Source organism: Sorex fumeus, unplaced genomic scaffold (genome assembly GCF_029834395.1).
Source record: "Sorex fumeus unplaced genomic scaffold, SorFum_2.1 ptg000037l, whole genome shotgun sequence".
Classification (NCBI taxonomy): Eukaryota; Metazoa; Chordata; class Mammalia; order Eulipotyphla; family Soricidae; genus Sorex; species Sorex fumeus.
In genome coordinates, this window is record NW_026606094.1 from 63,680,709 (window position 1) to 63,697,889 (window position 17,181).

At 41.1% G+C, this 17,181-nt stretch overlaps 1 protein-coding gene across 1 annotated transcript in view; it reads left to right on the forward strand.

Annotated features, from left to right (window-relative positions):
- The window catches only part of DNAH11 (dynein axonemal heavy chain 11), a 331,353-nt gene that overhangs the window by 110,232 nt on the left and 203,940 nt on the right, over positions 1-17,181 (forward strand). Inside the window, exon 28 of the mRNA XM_056118695.1 lies at positions 16,952-17,083. Coding sequence (XP_055974670.1) covers positions 16,952-17,083 — 132 coding nt within the window. The remainder of the gene's footprint in view (positions 1-16,951; positions 17,084-17,181) is intronic.

Below are 17,181 nucleotides of genomic sequence, written 5' to 3' on the forward strand. Positions count from 1 at the left end.
AAAAGGTCCAGGAATTCTCACGATCATGATCACAATCATCCAGTTGTTCATCGATTGCCTCGAGCAGGCACCAGTAACGTCTCCTTCATCCTAGCCCTGAGATATTACAGTGCCATATTCAAGGCTCTTTCAGGGTTAGGAGAATTCTAAAATTTAGAATATTATTATACAGTAGATTCACTCATGGTTGAGGCTATGTTGCTCTTCTTTTGGTCTTTATTTATGAATCTCTGGATCTTGGATGTAGATGAGATTGTATGGTGCCAGGGCCAGTTTGTCAGTGTGACTGTCAAGCTACTGGTTAACTTGGGAGATGAGGGAAGGAGGCCCATTCCCACTTCAAGCGAGCTTGGAGATTTCAGTCACGAGTCCCACATGCATGGGTTTTTCTGCAGACTCACTCATGGGTGAACTTGTCTGAACCTGTGGAGAGCATCCATGAGCATGGCGACTGGAACTCTCTTGGGCAGGGAGGGAAACTCACCTCCCCCCTCCACTCTGAGTTGCCCCAGTGAAGACAGCCTGGCGCAGGGTCTGGATGTTCTGTATCTTATATTTGTAATTCATTTCAAATGATATTACGGATATGGATTATTTTTACAAATAGCATAAAATGCTTCATTATATAACTGATGAAATGGGAACATATAATGAAGCATTCTATTTCAATATCCCAAATTTGTTGTTGTTTAAATTGTTTCATGGGGCTATGATATAGCTCAAGTTTTATGCTAAAAATGGTCCAATAGAGCACATACCTAGCATGTGTGAGTTCTAGTTTGATCTCCAGAATCACCTGGGATACAAGCCTCGTGACCCTCAAGAACCACTCGCTTGTGCAGGCTGAGCTGATGCTTCTGGGAATTGTCCAGGTCCCTGAGTTTTGTCTACTATGGGCCCTGTGAAAAAGTTCTGTATTTCATTCCTTTATTGCATTTTTTTGTTTTCTTGTTTCTAAGACAATTCCATGGTCTTGCTCTGATTATTCTGCTAAATCTATTTCTTTTAGAGTTGAATTTGTCTCTCTCTTTTTTGTTTGTTTTGGGGTCACACACCCAGCAGTGCTCAGGGCATACTCCTGGCTCTGTGCACAGAGATCACTCGTGGCTGTGCTCAGGGCGCCATTGGTGGTGCCAAGGATCAAACCCGGGTCAGCCATATGCAAGGCAAGTGCCCTACCTGCTTTACGATCTCTCCAACTTCCTTATGTTCTACTTCTTAAAGTTCTTTTTAAGCATGTATCTCTGTAGAAATTCTGTGTGCCTGGCTTGATTAGATGCCCCTCAAAGGTGTTTTTACTGTTTTTTTCCTCCCTCCCTGGTAGCTACAGTATTTATGGGTGATGCATTGATTCTGTAGTTATTGGCAGGGTCCATTGGGATGCAGCACCTCATATATGTTAAACCTATCATTTTTTTTAAACCTATCATTTTTTTTTGTTTTGTTTTTTTGGGCATCCCAAGCATGCTCAGGGGACTGGGGCCATTCCCTGTGATTTTTGGCCAAGCTAGCACTTGGTGTCATGCAAGTGCCTCAGGGTGTGGTGTTGCCTGGTTAGGACTTGCAGTACCATGGATCACCAGAGCCAGCATGGCTGTACTCACTGACCTCCACAGCCACGTTCTGTGGTGCTCAGAGTAGGCAGTGCCGGGGACTGAATCTCTGTCAGGTTCATGTGCCCTCTATGCTAGCTCCCAGGCAACCAGGTATAACAGTTTTGATTTCTTTTCCTTTCTTTTTTTTTTCCTTTTTTGGGTAACACAGCGATGCACAGGGGATACTCCTGGCTCATGCACTAAGCAATTACTCCTGGCAGTGCTCAGGGGACCATATGGGATGCTGGGAATCGAACTTGGGTCAGCCTCATGCAAGGCAAACCCCTACTCAATGTGCTATCACTCCAGCCCCCAGTTTTGATTTCTCTTTTGAGAACTTTCTTCCTCTTCAAAACTCTAAGCCTTCATCCTGTTTCTTAGAGGCAATGGGTAGACTTTTCCCAAGCCCTTTAACTGTACTGCCAGCAGGTAGGGCATTTGCCTTACCAGGTTAGATCCCTCCATCGCTCTCAGAGAGCCTGGCAAGCTAGAGTATCCTGCTCGCATGGCAGAGCCTGGCAAGCTCCCCGTGACGTATTCGATATGCCAAAAAACAGTAACAACAAGTCTCACAATAGAGATGTTACTGGTACCCTCTCGGTGAACAATGAGAGGACAGTGCTACAGTGCCTTGCACTTCAAGACTCTCAGGGTTAAGTTAATATCTTGGTTCCCTTCCTCCCTCCATACCTTGTGCAGGAGGTGAGAATCACAGGGGCAGAATGCTCTATCTGAGTCAGATTGATCCCTGAATGCAAAGCCAGGACCAAGCCCTGAATACAGAAATGTTCGGTTTTAATCCTCAAAAACAAGATGTTTGGGTCTGTGCCCAAGCTCCCCATCAGTCTGCCATGTGTGAGCCTAGTAACCTCATTCTACCCTCCTGGCATCTGAGCTCATCCCTGGCATCAGGGAGAATCATACATTGTTTCCTAAGCCCTTTCCTCTTCCTTCCCCTCTGTTTTGCTCTTTGTTTTGTGTTTGTCTATGTCCTTTGCATGTGGATATATTTCACTTAATAAAGTCTTCTGTGTTGATAAAGAAATTGTTTACTTCTGTCCACTATGTTGTAAGACCACCTATTATTATTTCCCTCTGCTGCTGCTCCTCCTCCTCTTATCTACTGGTTATTTAGTTGTTTTTCCTTTTTATACTTAAAGGCCTTGCATATATGTACATGCTGCACGTTTCTGTTTTAGTTTCCGGGTCAAATCCAGTGGTACTCAGTGTTTATTTCTGTTTCTGTGCTCAGGATCACTCCTGCCAAGTGCTTTATGCACTGTGCTCTATCTCCCGGCTTCTTGTTTTTACATTTATTGCTTTACATTTTCTTAAATGTAGCAGCTTTAGTTTTACTCCACTAATTGTCACTGTCACTGTCACTGTCCTCCCTGTTGTTCATTGATTTGCTCGAGCGGGCCCAGTAACATTATGAGACTTGTTACTGTGTTTGGCATATCAAATATGTCAAAGTTAGCTTGCCAGTCTTTGCTGTGTGGCTGAGATAGTCTCTGTAGCTTGCTGGGCTCTCGGAGAGGGGCAGAGGAATCGAACGCGGAGGAATAATCGAACTCAGGTTGACCTGTGGGCTGTGTGCAAGGTAGACGCCCTATCCGCTGTGCTATCGCTCAGGCCCACTTCACTAATTAATAGAATTTATCATTTTCCTTCCTTAAAAATTATTTTAACATTGACTATTTTGTTCAAGAGATACATCACGCTTCTCTTTCATGTTGGATGAGAAGTAGACAGGATGGTTTATGAAGGAAGTGTTTATCTGCTTAATTAGGAAGCACTTCTAGCACAAATTGAAATGTTTGACAGACCAGCCAACAGATGTCTTCAACACAGTTTTCAGTTTTGCAACTGATGCTAATATGCATCTTAGCGAAGCTGACGTAAATACTGCTAGAGCTGTATTTTGGTTCATGAGAAGTGTGTGCATCTAAATTGAAACCCCTTTACTTTTCTCTCTTTAAAAGTGTATGCAACCATCTGCTGGGGTTGGTGTTTTAATTAAAATTACTCTTCCTAATACTGTGAACTGTGCTCTTGAAAATGAACCTTGTTCCTTTAAACTAGTTAAATTTTAAGACTGAGACCAGAGTAGATGTAATTGATGATCTGCCTGAATAGGGCATTTCTTTCTGTAATTATCACTTCCACATTATAATGAGATCAACTAAGATAATTATTTTAAAAATCTATTTTGGGGTTGTAGCGATAGCACAGCAGATAGGGGGTTTGACTTGCATGTGGCCGACCCGGATTCAGTTCCCAGCATCCTATATGGTCCCCTGAGCACTGCCAGGGGTAATTCCTGAGTGCAGAGCCAGGAGTAACCCCTGTGCATTGACAGGTGTGACCCAAAAAGAAAAAAAAAGAATTTAAAAATCTATTTTTCCTTATTAACAGTTTTTTAAATCATGGTTCTAAAATAGAAATTAAGAAATAAAAATGTTTCCTGTAGACCTAATGTGACTATATGTTAGCTAATGTTTGTGCTAAAGTAAATAATAATAATAATAATAATAATAATAATAATATATTTTGAATACATATCCTGCCTTGCCAGTATTCGAAAATATGACAAAATAATGTTTAATTTTTCAGATTGAATGATTCTGAGGCAAAAGCATTTTGTACAGGAAGGCTGGGATCTGGTCAGGAAGATTTCCTGTCTTCCCTAACTTATGGTTCAGCAGGATAAAATCATCAAAAAGAGAAATGGAAGCATTTCAAACATGGGTAACTGAAACTTGAGAGGCAGTACAGGGCTTAAAGCACTTGATTTACATGACCCTGGTGTGAATCCTGGCACCATATGTGGTATCCTCAGCACTGCCAGGAATAAGTCTTGAGCATCATTGATGTGCAAAAAAAAAATAGGCAACATGAGCACAGTAGGTTGGTCCCCCAAAACAAAACAAAAAGTGAAGTATATTAAAACGTTCATATTGCTCCTGAAAATGCTAGATTATTTGAGAAATGCTAGGTATTATTATCTTTTTTTAACTTATTGAGATTCTTTGATTTACAGTACAGTTAATGATGGTTTCCCAGGCACATAATTCTAACATCGCCGCCATTACCAGAGTACCACCTCCCTCCCCCAAGGACCCCAAAGTTCCTATAACAGGCTTTTGGGCTTTCAGTTAGGGACTGTAATTTCTAGTACTCTTCTTTACATTTGTGCAAGGGAGTTTTGCGGACATGTCTTTTCATTTCTCCTGGGTAAATACCAAAAAAGTGAAATTCCAGAATCATGGGGAAGATGTGTATTTAACCATTCACACACCTGCCAAATAGAACTGGGGAGAAGGGGCTGAAGTGCATTCTTTGCATACAAGAGGCCCAGGTTTGATCCCTGGCACTGCATGGTTTCTCCCTCACATCCACCCCAGCAAAACAGGAAGTGATTCTCACAGTACTGAGATTGAAGTAGCCTCTGAGCGCCTCTTGGTATAGCCCAAAAACATAAAGGGAAAAGCAGGGGGAGTGGGAAAGAAACTACCAGCAGATCTCCATTCTCACTCATCATGAACATCAAAGATTTTCAGTTGCTGTATACACTGGTCAGTGCTGGCGACTGTCAGTCTTTTATTATTATTATCATTATTATTATTATTATTATTAATTATTATTGCCATTCTGGTGGGTCTGAAATCATGTCTTGTGGCTTTACTTTGCCTTTCTCACTATCTAAAGATGATTTTCTTTTGCATGTATATTGGCATCTGTATATCTTGTCGTGTGTCTGTTCAAGTAGTTTGTGCAGTTTTGTTAAAGAGGGTTGTTTATCTCCTGGTTGTTAATTCTTAGGTGTCTCTGTTTCACATACTAGTCCTTTGTTGGAAAAATGAAGAGAATTTTCATTTTCTTAATGATATGTTTTGTGATAAGAGCGCTTAAATTTGCTTGCAAGGTAGCATGTCATTGTGTTTCTTCTATGATTGCTGCATTTTGTGTCACGTGCCAGACATTCTACTTCGGTGTAAAGGATTTTCCTGTTTCCTCTTAGTTGCTTTATGCTTCTGGGTTTTTCATTTCAATCTATGATCCACACACCTTTTCTCTTTCAGTTGCATTAACTCGGCACCTTAGTCAGAAGTCAAATGACTGTTTTTATATGTGCATCTATTTCCAGATGCTCTTGTTCTGTTGATCTATTTTTCTGTCTTTATGCCAGGTTCACATTGTAATTACTGTAGCTGTACAGTAAGCCTTAAAGTAATGTTATTTATTGCCTCCAACATTTAAAAAATTGTTTAGTTAATGCTAGGTGCTTTTCATTTCTATATAAAATTTTTTTTATCACATTGCTGATAAACCCTTTTTGTGAAAAAAGGTTTTTAAAAATCTACTTAATCATTCAGCTAATTGTGTTGAGTAGGAGGGAATTTAGTACAAATAAAAATATTGGGAGGATACATCTCTCAACAGCAAATGTTCTTGCAGTCCAAAAACATGTTATGGCTCTTGATAAAGATTCTGTTTTTCTAAGCAATAGTTGCTGTTTTATAATAAAGAGGTCTTCACATTTCTTGCTATACTTTTAGATGATTGATATGTTTTTGATGCTATAAACTTACACTAATTAACTTTCAAATTTAGTTTCCCAATATTTGTGGCTCATAATAGAGAAATATATTGGAGCTTTTTTCCCCTTGCCATTTTTATTGAAGTACCATTTTTTTAATAATGTTAATGACATTTCCGTGCATGTATCTTTCCGACACCACACCCCATCAGAGTGCCCCTCTCCACCAATGCCCCAAAAGCTGACCCTTCTCTCTTTTTTCTGGCCAGCTCAGTTCTGTAGACCAACTCTCCAGTTCTGTTGCTTTTGACTAATTGTTGTTCCCTTACGATCTTTCTTTATACCCCACCCATGAAAGTGATCTTTCTGAAATGTGTTAATTTTGAAAGTTTTACCTAAATCTTGGGGCTATGTCAAATTTTCTTACTGGTTATAGCAGTAGCTTTGGCTTTTTGTTTTTGTTTGGGGCTACACCCAGCTGTTCCCAGGTCTTATTCCTGGCTCTGTGATCAGGGATGGTTCCAAGATGGCTCTTGGATCAATGACTTGCGAGGCGGATGCAAGCACCTTACTCTCTACACTCCCTTCCCAGCCCAGGAAGAGCTATTTTAATAGTTATTTTAATGTGTACATAAATTTATCCCCTATAAATACTGAGCTTTGTTACTTTTCTGTAGCTCTTTTTTCTCTTTATTTCCTTTCCCCAAGTTGTGGGTTCAGTGCACAGAGTTGGCTAGAAGTAGAGAGCACGGTTTTGCTTTTTGTTTCCAGTGTTAGAGAGGAAAAGGTTTTCACCATTAGGAATGGCCATAATTACAGAGTTTTTCAATATCCTTTCTCAAATAGAAAAAAAATGTGCCCAATACTCTACTCTGAAGGAGCGCATCCTTGAAGAAGTGCCGAACTTTTCCAGCTCATTGAGGCATTCCTGTGCTCTCTTGTTTTGTTACTGAATTGCATGTTTGAATGTTAAGACAACATAGAACTCTGGAAATGAATCTCAGATAATTATTATGTGTGATCTCTTAAATATATTAATTTTTGTTTTGTTTGGGGTTGGGGGTTGGACCACAGAAGGCTGTGTACAGGGTTTCCTTCTGACTCTGTGCTCAAGGATCACTCCTTGTGGTATTCGGGGGACCATAGGCCATGCTAGGCATCAAACCAGGCTTGGATGCATGAAAGACAAGCTGCATTATCTCTCTAGCTCTACTTTTGGTCCCTTCTTGCTGAATTCTGGATGTTTGACATTTAGTCAAGGAGTTAATTCTGTATTTATGTCCATGAGGACACCTGTAATTTTTTTTTTCTCACAACATTTTTGCCAGGTCTGGGGATAAGGATTGTCCTCCTTAAAAGGAGTTAGGGGGCTAGAATAATAGTTCAACAGATTGGACATTTGCCTGCATGTGACTAACCTGGGTTTGATACTTGGTATCCTAGTACTTCCCTGAGACTGCCAGGAGTGATCCCTAAGTATAGAGCCAGTTGTGGCCCGAGGTATTCTTTTCTAGGCAATTGTGGAAGGGTTTTTGATAAAAAAAAATCACTACTGATACCATCTGGGCCCTGAGCTTTTTTCAATGAACATTTTAAAATCATGAATTCATTTGTTGCGGTGTCACCTTTTAATGAATGGCTTAATTTATTGTCCTTGCTCCCTCCCCTCCCAGCCTCCCCTTCATTGTTTAGTGTTTATGATGTTGATGTAACACCCGGGCTTGCACATGCCCCTGCTCCTGGTGATTAAGCTTCATCTTTCTGGCTGTGGTTTCAGGCTGCTGACTTGCATCCTGAGCCTCTGTGTTTACCAAAGCTTGCTGTTCTGTAGCTGTGGTCCCTGCCCACATGCTAGCTGGAGTCACACCGAAGAGCCAAGACATGCAAGTTCTGTTTGTACTGTCTGCTGCGGGCATTGGGTGCTCATATTTGCTCTCCATGGGTCACCAGGGGTCCTATCTTCCGTTATATACTTAAGAGATTGGAAAGGGTCACATCCCTTTGTAGTGTGATCATAAATCAGTTGTGGTGCTGTCAGTAGGGTTGTCGGAATTGTGCTCATAATGTGTGGTGACACCAGGAGTTTAAACTCTTGACCACATGGCACTCTAAGTCACTGCTGTATTCCTTAGAGCCCCGTGTATCCTTTATTATTGGTGGGGGTAGGCCTAGGCACATACCCAGCAGTGCTCAGAGCCTCCCTCTGGGCTCTGTGCTCAGTAATCACTCAGGAAGTGTTCACAGAACTATATGTGAGATTCAAACTGATGTAGGCGATTAGCAACATAATGCCTTAAGTCTTGTACTCTCTCTCCAGCTCTGAAAAGATAGATTTGTTTTCTTTGTTTGAATATTTTTCCTTAGTACTTTTCCTTTTTTTTCCCTTTGAGTCTGTTTTGGATGTTTATGGTTTTGAAGAAAGTTACTTCTAGGTCTGGGACTGGTGAGTATTGACCTTCTGGCAAAATCAACGCCAACCCCTGGCTTGGTTACTCTTACTTATAATGGCTGGTAGAATCATAAGAGAGACCAGTGGCCCATAAATAATTAGTCTTTTTTTAGAAAAACAATTTGCTAATCTGGACCTAAGGTTTTAGTCTTGGTGGAGTGAATTGGCCTTTTGTCTCAGCTCTATTTTTAGCATGCCCATAGGATCCTTACCTTCTTCATACTGGTGACTTTTGTTTTCCCTTGATTTTTCTTAATCAGAATTGGTAGGCATTTTTCAGTTTTGTTTTCAAAACGCTGATCTTTGACTTTGTTGATTTTGTCTATTGTTTGTTTTATATTTCATTGGATTTCTGCTTTATCTCAATTACTTCCTTCTATTTACTTTGAATATAATTTGCTCCTCTTTTTTTCCCCAAGTCTCTTAAGGTAAAGGTTTAGATGATTGATTTTACTCCCTTTTCTTTTCTATTATAAGCATTTGATGGAAATTGTAATGATGAGGAATATTTTATAGAAACCTGCAGAGAAAGTCATGCTTAATGGTGAAACATTAGAATCATTTCCATTAGTGTCAGAATGAGGTAATTATGTGCACTATCTCTGACATTCATTGCTCAATATTGTGCTGGTGGTTTTAGCAACATGATGAAAGGAGAGGTAGGAAATGAACATTGGGAAGGACAGCAGCAAACTGGAATGCCACAACATGTGCCCTGGAGTGTCAACCAGTATGAGACTTGTTCCATTTGGCATTTTCCTTTGTTCTAGACAGAATGAACATCCATTATTCCTGATCCTGCTAAAGCTGTCAGGTGTCAGGGTTAGAGATCCTTGTTGCTACTGTAATGAATGAAAGGAACACAAAGAATTTTGCTTCTTTGTGGTGTCCAGTTGGAAATGGGTCAAGAGCATTCTGGTCCCTCCAAAATGCATCTTTAGCTGTTGGATCATAATGTTCACTTGGACTTGCTGTGCTGAAGTGCCAGAGCTCAGCTTTCCTCTGACAGAGTTTTCCAGCTGCTTGGCAGTGCAGAGTCTGGGAAATCTTCCAGACCTCTTGGTAGTGAGACTGCAATACTTTTGCTCATGCAAGGAAATGTTCTTCCTGCACTGCCCTTCTAAAGCCATCGTATAGAGACAGAGCTCTTTACTTTCATATACATGAACTCCTTTTATCAAAGAGACGGTAGCTGGATAAGGACAGAATTAAGGAACATCCACTCTGACATTTGAGGAACCAGCCTGTCTCCTTGTTCTGGCATTTGTTGTTTTCTCATTTTGATACCTTACTTCATGTTTCTTTCCATGTTTGTGTAAAAGAATTAGTATGTGGAGGATTCCTAATTATTGTCCATTTGTCACCACAAACATTAGAGGTCAGTGTTTGCCTGACCAAGATACTCTGTTAGTGGATATATTATTCACACTGGAAAATTTTACATTCACACAATGTGCAATAGAATCTTAGAAAAGAACTGGGTAGCTTTGGATGGGTTACCTCATGTACTCTTGTACAAAATTGGAGAGAAAGGAGTGATAAAAAAAAGTTCTAGAGTGCTTACCTAGCAGGCAGCTATGGTCAAGACAATGGTGCAAAACCTCTGAAAACACCACTGGACATGGCCCCAGAACAAGAAACTGAACTAATAATATTTTTGTTATAAGATTTTTGTAATCAGGGCTGGAGCGATAGCACAGCAGGTAGGGTGTTTTCCTTGCACGCAGCCAACATGGCCGACCAGAGTTTGATACCTCCACCCCTCTCGGAGAGCCCCGCAAGCTACAGAGAAAAGCACAGCAAAGCCTGGCAAGCTACCCATGATGTATTCAATATGCCAAAAACAGTAACAACAAGTCTCACAATTTGTTGTGAGACATTATTGGTGCCCTCTTGAGCAAATCGATGAACAACAGGAGGACAGTGCTATAGTGCAGTGCTATTATGTATAAGACTGTTGATTCATACATACCTATAATATGCATATAAATAGTACACGCATGCAGAATGCCTCTTAGATAGTAAGTACCCTGTGTTGGTCTTATTATCCTCTGCTGCTGCCATTGAAAACCTGTCACTAGGCTTTTAGGTTATTTCTGTACCCTGGCTTTTGTTCTAAGTACTGCAATAAACATAGGTGTCATATATCTTTTGAATTAATGGGATTTTTTTTGGAGGTAGATGCCAACAAGTAGAGTCACTGGCTTATGTGGAATATTGGTTTTTTTTTTACAAGTTCCTGTACTGTTTTCCACAGGGCTGAACCACACGACATTCCCATCAATAGCGAATGAGGGATAAATGTTTCTTTGTCACCAAATCTCTACCAGTACTGGTTGTTTCCAGTCTTTTTGATGTATGTTCATGTGAGAGAAGAGTCACTGTCATTTTAATTTGCGTTTTTCTGTTAAGTGTTGATGAATTTTTTTCCCTATGCCTACTGGCCATTCACATGCTGGCCTCAGGGAAGTGTGTGTTCATCTCTCGTCCCCAGTTGTTTTTGTTGTTGTTGTTGTTGTTGTTGTTGAACTTTGTGTTTTAAATAGCTTGGATATTAGCTCTTTATCTATTGTATGTGCAAATATTTCCTTCCATGCAGCAGGTTGTCTTTTATTTTAGCCTGAGTTTCTTGTTCCATGGAGAAACTTGATGGAATCCCTTTGATTTGTTTTTTGTTGTCTTTGGCCCTGGAATCAAGTCATTAATGACACCTTAGGCCTATGTTCTGGAGAGTTCTGCCTGTTTTTTTCTCAGTGTTCCATGGATTCTGATCTGCTTGAGGTCTTAAATCCATTTTTAATTAATTTTTGCTTATGGTAGGAGATACCATTCCAGTTTCTTATTTTTGCATGTGACTCTCTTGCTTTCCCTGCACCATTTGTTGAAGACTTTCTTTGCTCCATTTCATGTTGGTTTGAATCTTACATTCATACCTCCTTCTTGGGCTATTCGTCACTTTTCTTTATTCTTTCTCTCTCCTCCTGCCCTTAGACATTTCTGGTTTTTTGCCTCTAGCTTAGCTCCCTTTTTTCGTTCTACCACCTCACACCACATTACTGATGGTCTTAGTCTGTTTTTGTTAGTTCCTCAATTTCTTTTGTAATAAGCTGAAGCTTTGACCTCTGGTTTAGGTGGGGCTCCTGAAGCAATGTCAGAAACTTGTTGGAATTCTCCACAGGGACGCCGGACAAGCACATGCCACATAGAACATCTGAAAGAGTTTCTCTCTTCTCAACCCCCTCCTTGAGTGTTCACAAAGGTCTTTTCACCATTCTTCCCACTAGACATCCAACTGACCCTTTCACCTAATGGCCAGTCACCCTGGCCCCCATTCTCTCCAGCAGTGCCAAATATCTCTAGTCCTGTTCTTTCATCAGGCACATTGTAAGTATTCTGGCCCAAGTCATGCTCTTTCTCTCTTTCCTGAACAGTGGTAAAATCCTGCTGTCTGGTTTCCTTCCGTTTTGTTTTCCTCCCATACATTCTTTCTAGCACTGCCATAGAAATTTTTTCACACGTCTGGTTATTACCTCCACCTCCCCAAACCCTTAAGCAATAGCTCAGTGTCCTTCTGTGGAAATGAGACCCCCTTGGTAATCTGACCAAGTCCTCATGCTTCTTGCTTCCCTCATCAGCATCCTTGTGGACCTGGTCTTCCATCTCATTCTTACTGTGTTCTGTTGCCTGACAAGGCCAGCTGCTGTCTCCCGGATCGCTGTAAGGTTTGTTTCCTGGGATCAGACACGGTCTCCTGGATGACCAACTCCTAAATTCCCAACACCTAACTCAGACTCATTCTACGGGAGTTAACATAATGATTTTCCTCCAGAACATCTTTTGTAGATTACAAGGCATTATTTATTTGTGTTATTGTAGTGCCTTGTATTTGTTCTAGCAATAACAGTGATTGTCTGTATTCCTCATTGACCTGGAACAATACCTACATTTGTCTTCTTCTATGAAAGACAGAGTATTCGTGCCATTTCTTTGTTCATTTCTTTCTTTATTCATACATGAATGTTTATTGAGCATAAGCTGAATACTATGCTAGCTATAGGCTGTATTTCTCAGTAAGAGAGATAAGAACCCTACCCATTTATTTTTAATTATTGATCACTTGATCACTTGGCATTCCATTACTCATCAATTTTCTTGAGCGGGCACCAGTAACGTCTCCATTCGTCCCTGTCACATGCTAGTGTAGTGCAATGGCGTCTGCTCATTCTAGGACCATTAAGAGCCTCAAACTGATCGTTCAGGGTCTTGATGAAGAAGTCTGACCATCTTGAGGGTGGGCGGCCATGTGATCTTTTGACATCCTGTGGAATCCAGTCAGTAATGGTTCTAGTCCAGTGGTCATCTCCAAATTTCATTACGTGTCCAGCCCATCTGATTTTCAATGCCTTGGCAAACGAGACAGTGTCCCTGATTCTTGATCGTCAATGGAGGTCAGAACTCCGAATTCTTTCTCTCACTTGAGTGAAGCGTGGTACTCCAAGCATAGGTCTTTCGATTCCTCTTTGGGAGACCCAAATAGTGTTCTCATCCAGTTTTCATAGGTCCCAGGTCTCTAAGGCATATGTTAATTCAGGAAGAACAGTGGAATCAAAGAGATGTGCCTGGAGTCAGAGGTTCATCATCCTCTTAGCTATTTCTTCAATGCTCTTGAAAGCATTCCAAGTCACTCTTCCTCCTGCGCAACTCAAGTGCCAGGTCATTCATCATGTTGACTTCTCGACCTAGGTACACGTAACTGTTACACTTGGAGATGTTCGTTCTGTTGAGAGTGAATGGAATGTCAGGAACGAGACCTTTTCTCATACATATTGTCTTGGTGAGATTCAGCTGTAGTCCGACCTTTCCACACTCACGGTTAAAGTCGGCCAGCATTTGTGCCGCTTGGCTAATGTTTGGTGTTATTAGAACGATGTCATCAGCGAAGCGGAGATGGTGTAGTTGCCAACTGTCAATCTTCACTCCCATTCCTCCCCATTCCAGTTGTCGCATGACATTCTCGAGGGTGGCACTGAAGAGTTTCAGTGAAATGGTATCACCCTGCAGAACCCTTCTCTGACATGGATGATCACTTCCTTGTAGAATGGTGAGATCCTGGTAGTGAATCCATAATACAGCTCACGGAGGATCCTGATGTATTGAGTTTGAATGCCCTGTTTGGCTAGGGCTTCAATAACAGCTTCCATCTCAACAAAATCAAAGGCCTTTTTTAAATTAATGAACATTAGACAGAGTGGCATCTTGAACTCCTGAGAAACCTCAATGAGTTTGGTTATCATGTGGATATGGTCAATCATGCTGACTCCTTTTCAGAACCCGGCTTGCTCGCATGGTTGTCCTTCATCTAGTGTTCTGCTAATCCTATTCAGGATGACTCAAGTGAACAGCTTGTAGATGACAGACAGCAGGCAGTTCGGGGAATAGTTGCCAATGTCGTGGATGTCTCCCTACTTGTACAGTAGTACAGTCCTTCTGGTTTTCCACTGGATGGATCCTTGCATTCAGATAGGTAGCGTGTGAAGAGTGGAGCCAGTGCATTGATAAGAACTGACAGCAGGTTCTTCAGGTGTTCGGGTCTGACTTTGTCTGGGCTGGGTGCTATTCACTTTACCGATGAAATGCATGTAGAATTTCAGAAGGGAGAACGTTGGAAATGACATATCTATCCTGCAGAATTTGGTATGTGGGAGGGTGGACATGGCTATTGAAGAGATTCGAGTCGAAGTCATGGATAATCTTCTCCATTGCCCTTCTGGAAGATGTGATAGATCCATCAGGACGTCAGAGGCCAGTCATCTTGGTCTTGTAGTTGGCGAAGGATAGGTGGGCGTTGCAAATGCTTTTCTCAGCTTCTGCCCCATCTGTCAGCACTGCTGCTCTTCTCTATTTGAGGTCTTCCTTGATCGCTTCTTTGCACTGCTTTTCAAGCTTGGACGTTCGCTGGCAGTTGACTGAGCTTTGCACCAAGTCATGTTGGCGAATAAGCTCAAGAGTTTTCGAAAACAGGCACCTTTTTGTGGCTCTCTCTCTCTCTATGTTCCTCACACAATCATGGAGGTGCTGAACCAGTCAATTGTATTCCTCATCAATGTTGTCAATGACAGCATCTTCGCATGTTGTTGCAATAGTGCCAAAGAGCTCCCAGTTGGTGGTTGTTCTGCGAGTTCTCAAAGTTTGCTGTCCTTTCTCCCCACTCCATGAAGTAGAATTTTGCACAAAAGAGATGGTGGTCCAATCCAGTTTGGAATTTTGGGACAACAGTGACATGGGTCAGGCAAAACCGTCAGTTGAATATGATGTGGTCAGTTTCATTGTGGAACCCTCTACTAGGATACTCCTGTGTCCAACGTTTAGATTCGGCCTTCTGGAACTGTGAGTTACCATGGATGGTCTTGGTCAACATGAGGAACTCAGACGGTCTCTCACCCTGTTCATTCCATTCTAGGCCATGGGTCCCAATGTGAAGGTCTTCGGCTAATCTTCTTGGTCCTATCTTGGCATTAAAATCACCAACAATGACCTTGTAGAAGGTGTGGTCTTCTTTATAGAACTTCTCCAGCTCCATGTAGAACTTCTCAATTTCTCCTTCATCATAATTGGATGTTGGTGCGTAGACAACGAAGATAGAAACTGCCTGCAGTGAGCCACATCTTTTCAAGTGTAAATCGTCTGATTCAGGTTGTTAGACATTCGAATGAATCATTGCTCATGGCCAAGTTTGTGTTGACAAGGACACTGACACCACTGATGCCTCTTTTGTTGCATGTTCCAAGGAACATATACTTTTAATCACTATTATTATTATTTATTTTTTTTAGGCTACTCCTGGTCAAGGCTTGCTTCTGGCTCTAAAACAGCTATTTTCACTTCTTTACACCAGGTTTCCATTGTGTGGGATTTCTGGTCACTCTGTGCCTTTACTGTCAGCAAATGTGGTTAATACATCTGTGACTCCCTTTCCTCACCTACAAAATTAAGATGATTGACTTATCAGTTCAATAAAAGTTTCGGAGATTAGATGAGCTGCCACAAACTCTGTGTTTCATGTATGTCAGGTGCATCATTCATTCTCTGTGTCGGCCGTGCACATTCTGGGTTACCATCTTGTCACCTTCTTTCTTCTTACTTTATCACCTTCTACAGGTCAGCCTCCCAGCAGTCTCAGGGGAGTCTTCAATGTGTCATGTCTGGATATAATAATTGCCCTCTACAGGACCTTTTTTTTTACAGTAGGCAACAGAGGTTTGAGAGCCTTGGGGATCCATCTCATGACTTCCATTGCCACCTCACTCCAGTGATCGCAGTTCATAATTGACTATCCTTTGCAGCATTACAAAAGAAAGAAGCTGATATCTTTTTTTATTTTTATAATATGCTACCCTGGAATAAAGCAGTCTTTAAAATTTTTTTCAATAAACCTGAGTAAAGTGACATTTTGCATGAATAGTCATGGTAACAAAATGACCCCACCTGGAAGTGTTTTCCAGATCTTTCTGACCACAGTTAACAATGATAAATATTTTGTATCAGATCTACTCGTGCACCCTCAGGACTGAAACTGAAATGTTGTTTTACAAAACCAGAGCTACTCTCTATATTGCAGCACAACATTTTGTAGTCCCTGACATTTTGTGAAGAAACAAGTGGGTTAGCAAAGTATTGATCTAAGAAACAGTTGGATTTAAAGTGAGAATAGACATAGAAGCATTTTATTCTTCATTTTGATTGAGGTTGCCTGATGTGCTGTATCTTTTCACAACCACGAATCTCCAATTCCTCTCTCTCCCCAGTGGCAGCTTCGTTCTATACACCAGCTCTCCAGGGCTGTGGTCTCCAATCATTTGTTGTGCCTTAACTGCATTTCTAACATGAATGAAGAATTAAGTCGGAGAGTCTTCAGTTAACATTTTTTTTCCAGTAATCATCACTAGTTCCTATGTAAAATAATGAAGCACTTCATCCTTAGCTCATGTTGCCTTTATTCAGAGCTTACAAAATTTGACCTTTTAAGATGGGTTGTCATTTCTTTCCCTGCCAAGTTGTGAACTAGATCACCATTAGATATAGAGAGTTACTTCATGACAGCCAAGAAATCTTGCGTCTCCCCCTGGCCAACGTTGTCATTGCTCTCAGATCTGAGTGGTTCTGACCTGTTTTCTCTGAGTCCCAAAGAGGTTAATCATACTTGTCCTCTTCCTTCACCCACTTCTGAGCTGGCTGAGGGATCTTCTGAGAGAACATCCTTTAGATAAGTTCATAAACACAAAGCCTGTGAATAAGTACAAAGACTAGTGGACAGTTAGAGGTCTATATTTGTAACTCTATGTTCTTATTTTAAAATATTCCTCCTAGGTTTCTCAGCTGAACACCCTGATTGCCCTTTTGCTGGGAGAACTTCTCCCTGGAGACAGACAGAAGATCATGACAATTTGTACCATAGATGTGCACGCCAGAGACGTGGTGGCCAAGCTTATTTCTCAGAAGGCAAGTAGTTCATAGAAATCTCATGTATTATGCTGTTTCCTGAAAGTTTTCATTGTTGAGAGTACTTCTATGAAACTCATTGATTGTAATTTTGTATA